The 6,464-nt window shown below is 58.1% G+C and overlaps 1 protein-coding gene across 1 annotated transcript; it reads right to left on the bottom strand.

Annotated features, from left to right (window-relative positions):
• Window positions 1–2,277: 2,277 nt before the first annotated feature.
• LOC113941179 (ELMO domain-containing protein 3-like) lies at window positions 2,278–6,458 on the bottom strand. Its single transcript, XM_027632333.1, has 6 exons — window positions 6,366–6,458; window positions 5,485–5,607; window positions 4,669–4,919; window positions 4,182–4,258; window positions 3,971–4,098; window positions 2,278–3,344 (listed from the first exon to the last, which is right to left on the bottom strand). The coding sequence occupies exons 1-6, from the start codon at window positions 6,373–6,375 to the stop codon at window positions 3,175–3,177; spliced, it is 759 nt and encodes a 252-aa protein (XP_027488134.1). The 5' UTR covers window positions 6,376–6,458; the 3' UTR covers window positions 2,278–3,174.
• Between the last annotated feature and the right edge of the window lie 6 nt (window positions 6,459–6,464).

The raw sequence follows: 6,464 nt of genomic DNA, 5'->3' as shown, positions 1-6,464 counted from the left end.
GGAGAGGAATGTGGGGGGGGTTTGACCTTGGCCCCCCTCGCTGCTGCTGCTAAGCTAGCAGCCTTGAGACAGAGCACGGAGCTCTGCAAAGGGGAATTTGAATCCCCTGAGGAAGGGACTTTCACGAAGATGCCCCTGCATTTCGTGATATACCTGTGGTGACGCGAGTCTGGTCCCTGCTGGCAGCCCACAGGTGAGGCCTTTGCTTGGACCGAAGGAGAGCCGAGGGGCTTGGAGACCCCCTTGTGTGTATTGAACAGAGATCCAGCTACAACAATCCAGTTACTGCTGCATGCATGAGATGAGGAGAACCTGCTGCCTTAGAAGAAGCTGCTGCCCTGAGAGACTGGAAGGGATCTGTCCTTTTTTCCCTCCTGGACTTTTATTTGGAGGGGAGAAGAGATCTGATCCATTGTAAATACTGTATGCCATGGTAGAGATCGTGTGTATAATGTGTTATAGTATTTATTTGTACAGTCATTGTAATATATTCCCTTTCCCCCATTCTGAGTCTGGTTGTGTTTTGTCTGGAAAAACCCATCTCACATTAGGTTGAGATGTGGGAGGGGGGATGGAGCTAGGGATTGGATTTTTGGGGCTATCTCAAACCATGACAGGGGGACAGTCAGACAGACAGACCAGACCAGAGAGTTTCCCAGGAATGTTCCTTACCCAGGCCCCAGGGAAGCACAGACTTCCCTGGGGGATGGTCCAGTCGGCACATCAGGGTCCCCGCTCACCTCGGGAGGGTTCCTGAGGACAATTGTCCTTGTTTGCTCCCCTGTAGAGCTACTTGTAATATGTGGGGTTGGCTGATACCCTAGAAATCACTCCTTCATCACGTCATGGGGCTTCAGATCCCCCCAGACTGGGAGTCCATAGTGATGAGGGGGTCTGCAGGGTTCATGGAGGCCTCGGGTCTGCGGTGGCCGGGGAGTCCCTGGAGGCCAGGGGGTCCATGCAGAAGAGCCCATCCAAGGCCAGGGCCCCCTCACACCATGTCCTCCCAAAGGACCAGCAGCCCAGAACCACGTTGCCTGAGGAGAAGAGGAAAATGACAGTGGCCACCAAGGTGGTTTCGGGGCACCCACAGCACGACCAGGACCACCAGCATGGGGATGGTGACAAGGACAAGGATGGTGATGAGGATGAGGGTGGTGACAGTGGCACCAATGGCAGCTGTGACTTGGACCGAGTACTTGCCCCTGGGGCCCTCCATGGACCTGCTGGTTCTGGGGGCATGGGGCAGCATTAGGGGGTGGCCTGAGGTGCAGGGGGACAGGGGCGTGGGGCAGTGGAGGAGGGGGACCCTCGACATGCTGCCTGATGGCCCTGCCTGTGGTCCCTGCCTGCAGCCCCCTGCACGCTGGGCCCTACTGGTGCTGCCCTACAGCCCGTACTCCTGCCCGCAGTCCTTTGTGCTGCCCATGCCCTGCCTGTACCCTGCCTACACCTCCGCCTGCACTCCTGCTGCCCAGCCCCTACCTCACAGCCCGTTCCTGCTGCTGCTGGTGCCCATCCCGGGGTCCCTGGCACTGCCCATCCCGGTGCTGCTGCCACTGTCAGTGCCAGTGCCATTGTCGGTGTCACTGTCACTCCTGACTCTGCTGTTGCTGTTGGTGCAGGTCCTCGTCCCCATTCCAGTGTCCCTGTCACTGCTGTCCCAGTGTCGGTGTCTGTCCCAGTGTCCCTGTCACTGCCAATCCTGTTGTCTCCGGTCTCCGGGGTTTTAGGAGTGAGGGGTGGGTTGGGGGTGCTGAGCCCTGGCCCTGGAGCCGAACTGGGTGGCACCAGAGGACAGATGGGGATCAGCCCCGGTAGGTCCCGCTCCAGGCTCTGCTCCTGCCCCCCAGCACCTGCAACCTCCCGGGGAATTGGGACCCTTTCCTGGTATCTACATCCCCCGATACCCACATCCCTCCCTGGTACCTGCATCCCACCCCCAACCCCCTGCTCCTGCATCCCTTCCCAGTACCTGCAACCCTCCCTAGCAACCACATCCTCCCCCAGCACCCACATCCCTTCCACAGTACCTGCATTCCCCTCTGGTACCCACGCCCCTTCCCAGCAGCCACATCTCTTCCTGGTCCCTGCATCCCACCTACATTTCCCCCCACACCCCTTCCTGGCACCCCCATCCCTCCCCCCACTACCTGCCTTCCCCCCACAGCCTCACCGAGCCCAGGTCTGAGCCTCACCTCACCCCTGCCCCAAAACACCCCTAAAGGGTTCCCCTCCATCCCAATTCCCACAATAATTCAGAATCAGGAAGGCAAATCCCTAATTCTGGGCTCCTTTTTGCCCATTTATTGGATGTTTTTCCATCCAGCAGCATTCCCAGCCCCCAGGAACCGTTGTCCTTTGGGGGGCCTGGGGGCCGTGATGCTCCATTCTCCCACCAGCCCCCACTTCTCTCCCCCAAAGCCCTCATTTCTCTCCAGACTTGGGCTTTGGGGAATTTTCCCCATTTTGAGGGGTTTGGGGACATTCCCAAGCACTGGCACAGAACTGCTCCCAGAGGGGATAACACTCCTCCCTGCAGCTCTCAACCCTCATTTCTCTCCTTTACAGCACCTTTTTCACCCCTATTTCACTCCAAATCAGGCTCCGGGCACTCCTGCTTCACCATCCCCCTCTGGATCCCACAGAATCCAGCAGCAAACCCAAATCCAAAACTCTTTTCCACCAAAACACTCATTTCCCCTCCTTTAGTAACTTTTTTGGGTGCTGACATGCCATGGTGACCCTGGGGGTCCCCAGCTGGGGGAGGCCACACCGTCCCCTCGGTCCTGCTCCCCCCCAGCCCCGAGTGAAGCCTCTACAGCCCAAAGGGGGGGGTTACCCTCCCCCCGGGTGCTGCTGGAGCCAGGATGGGATCCAGGAGCCTGGCACCACCCCCAGCTCCACCTGGGGAGGGTAAGGACAGCGGGGACCCTGCACTTGGGATGGATGGAGGGACCATCCCAGTGCCAGGCTGGGGGGTTCATGGAATCTCCCCCCTTCCACTGCCTTTTCCTCCTTCACTTCCAGAGATTTCCATCTGGAGCAGGTGAATCCTGGCTCTGTGACCTCTCCTGGCCCTTCCTGAGCCCCTAAACCAGGGGGGACACTGGTGTGTCCCCCTCCAAAGGCTGATTCACCAGCAGAATTCCCTGTGCAGCATCCTGCTCCACGTCAGATGAGTCGGGAATCTCCCTCCAGCTCGACCACAGGGTCACAGATGCCAGTGAAGTGGATCTGGGAGGAAGAGGAGGGAGGGGAGGAAGGCCGAAGGCTGTGGCTCACATAGGCTTCCAGGGACCTCAGCAACTGCCTTGGCTTCTTTTTGGTGGATAATTCCAGCTCTGGAAGAGTCAGAGGGGAAAAAGGTTGAGGGGAACACCTCAACACACACTGGATGGTGTCAGATGCCCAACAGACCCAGCATCCCAATGTTTTCCCTTGGAAAGGGTGTAATCATGTTTTCCTTTGGATGAGGGAGCATGGGAAGCTCCTCTCCACCCCCAGCTCAGCACCAGCCTGACACCCCCCAGGACTGGAATCCAGGGAAGATGGGACAAAGCCGGAACTCAGCAGTGCCAGCTGGATCCCCATTTCCGGGGGATCCATTAGCTCTGTGGACACCAATCCCCTCTGGAATAAATAACTCATGGACTGGGGTTAAGCTATGGCTCTGTGTGAGCCTGGGGAGAAGGGAACGTCCCCATGTCACCCACCCCAAGCCACCCTGGCACAGCATCCCTCTGGAATGGAAAATGGGGGAGAGGAAAAACCCCTTGGAGCACTGGGATAGGGAAATATTGTGGAAAACCTCAGTGTGAGGATTAAATGGGGAGTGTTTGGGTTTCTTGGCCATTATAGCCCTTGGAACTGGGCTCGGATGCGCTAAGAACACAGCGGGGGGTCTTCAGGTTGTCCTGGGGTTGTTTTCCAGGGAAAATAAGGAGAAGGAAAAGCGGAGAAGACAAACCCTTGAGGAAGGACCCAGCGTCGGCAACAGTCCCGCACTGCCGCTTCCAGAGGCGAAAGAGCCGTAGGAAGGCAGCGGCGTAGAGGTCGTTCAGCACCCCAATGACCTGCTGCCGGCGGTTGCATTCCCTGGAAAATGGGGAGAGGGGTTTGGCCACACCCCGGGAAGGGCCCTGGATGCGGTTTGAGAGCCCAGAGCAGCCCCCCCTCACCGGGAGAGCCGCTCCTCCCGCAGTGCCTGGATGACGATCCGGGTGATGTTCACAGACATGATGCAGAAGGGAAAATTCTGGAAGAGAACCAGAATTCCAGTGTTATTGCAGCTCAGATGGAAAACCCTCCTCCCCTCTGGCACCTCCAACCCTTTGACACCACATCTGTGCGGCCCCAAACCCACAGGATGGGTGACAGACCCATGTACTGGGATAACACCTCTATGGATCCAGGCTCGGATGGATGCTGATGTGTGAGCCAGCATCCATTCAAGCCTGGATCAGCTTAAACCTGGACTAAAATGTGGAATTTAAGGAGACAGGCTCCACTCACTTCCATTTTCCTGCTGCCCAACTCTCCAGCCCTTTTATCCCACTCTAAGCCAGGATCAAATCTTTAAAATCCCATTCCCAGCACAAATCCAGTACCTGGAGCTCAGCTCCAGCCTGGATCTGGGCTCCTTGGGCACCGCCTTCCTCCCCTCACCAGCCCGAGGGGGTTCAGCATCCCAAAAAAATCCCTGGAGAGGTTCTTGTTCTTCCCTTTCTCAGAGCACTGGGAACTCCAAGGGAGATCCCCCCACAGGGAGGAGGGGGAAGGCCATGCCTGGGTTTCATGCTGGGAGAGCTGGAAGATCTCCCTGGCCAGCAAGAGTGTTCGGGAGTCCAGGACGAAGAACAGGATCTGCATCAGCCCCAGCATTCCTGTCCCACGCAGGTCGGTCCCAGGATCCACACCTGGGGGGGGCAGGGACAGCATGGAGTCACTCCCTGTCACCTTCCCATTCCATGGGTTGTTTATTCCGTCACTGCACTTCCAGGGTACAGGAGTCCTGGGGATTCCCTTTTTGGAGGGAAAGCTTCCAGGGAATGTCTCTAATGGGGCCACCACCTCACTCACTTGGGCATTAACCAACCCTGCTCCCCCTGATACACTCCTGTTCCCACACTTTTCCAGGAATTACTAGCTTTTTTAGGCACATAGTACTGGGATGACCTGGACAAGCAGTCCAGTTGTACTGGGGCCACTTTGATTTAGTATCTATGGATAAAGGGATTGAGGGCATCCTTGGGAATTTTGTAGACATATGGAGAGGAGTGTGAGGATTGGGGTGAGGCTCAAATCCTGGGATGAATTTTGGGGTCCAAAAAGGACACTGAGGTGCTGGAGCGTGTCCAGGGAGGGCAGTGGAGATGGGGCTGGAGCACAGTGAGTGGCTGAGGGAGCTGGGATAGGACAGAGCTGCTCCAGGGGAGGTTCAGGTGGAGTTTGGGAATGGCCAGAGCTCGTTGCCAGTCCTACCCTGGAATCCCAGCTCCTCCCAGTGTGTCCCATAGCGGGGGCAGCCCCGGCGGGAGCGCGTCAGCTGCCGGTAGATGGTCTGGAGGATCCGCATGTGCACCCGCTCGGAGTCATCCAGGGCACCTGGCAGGGGGGAGGGAGGGACACCCCGGGGGGGAGGGAATGCCCCACATGGCTAAAAACACCCCTGGGATCTAAAAAACACCCCCCGGCACCCAAAACCAGCCCTCAGCACCCCAAAAACATCCCCCGCTGCCCCCAAAACGCCCCTCAGTGCCTCAAACAACAGCACATCCTCCAAAAACCCACCCCAGAGCCCAAAATCACCCCATGGCACCTTGAAAATCCCCACAGCTCCCCAAGAGACGACCCTTTGCTCCAAAAAAACACCCCATGGCTACCCAAAATCCAGCCCTCGGTACCCAAAAGATGCATCTTGGCACCCAAACAACACCCTGTGGCAGCTAAAAACATCCCCTGGTGCCCAAAAAACACCCCCTGACACCCTAAGAAATCCCACTGTGCCCAAAAACTGCCCTTTGGTGCCCAACACCCAACCACAGCCCCCTTAAAAATGCCCCCCCAGCACCTAAAAAATACCAATTGGCACCTTAAAAACCCCTTGGTGCCCTAAAACAGCCCCTCAGCCCCCAAATCCACAGTCCCTGGGTTTCCCTGTGTGGGACCCCATGGGATGGGGAGACACGACCATGCTGAAGGACCGGGGGATTCCCATCCCATCCCATCCCATCCATGTAGGGACTGAGGGGCAGGAGGGGCTGTGGGGATCCTGCCCGGAGCCGTGTCCACGGGGAGCGGGCAGGGGGACGAGATCCAGCACTCCCCAGAGCCGGAAGCAGAGGGGACCCGGGGCCACTCACACTGTGCCATGGCCAGCGCCAGCTCCCGCTCCCCCCGGAGCTGCGGCCGGAGCCGAGGGGGCCCCCCGAGGCAGCGCAGCAGCACGGACAGGCCCCCCC

Source organism: Corapipo altera, unplaced genomic scaffold (genome assembly GCF_003945725.1).
Source record: "Corapipo altera isolate COAL_440 unplaced genomic scaffold, ASM394572v1 59243, whole genome shotgun sequence".
NCBI lineage: Eukaryota > Metazoa > Chordata > Aves > Passeriformes > Pipridae > Corapipo > Corapipo altera.
The sequence above is the reverse complement of the archived record's forward strand: the minus strand, read 5'-3'. Positions and strand labels throughout refer to the sequence as shown.

Coding starts and splice junctions, on each gene's coding strand:
- LOC113941179 (XM_027632333.1), bottom strand. Junction 4,259..4,668: donor TGCTGAACCCCCTCGGGCTG/GTGAGGGGAGGA, acceptor GTTCTCTTCCAG/AATTTTCCCTTCTGCATCAT. Junction 4,099..4,181: donor CGGGAGGAGCGGCTCTCCCG/GTGAGGGGGGGC, acceptor CCCATTTTCCAG/GGAATGCAACCGCCGGCAGC.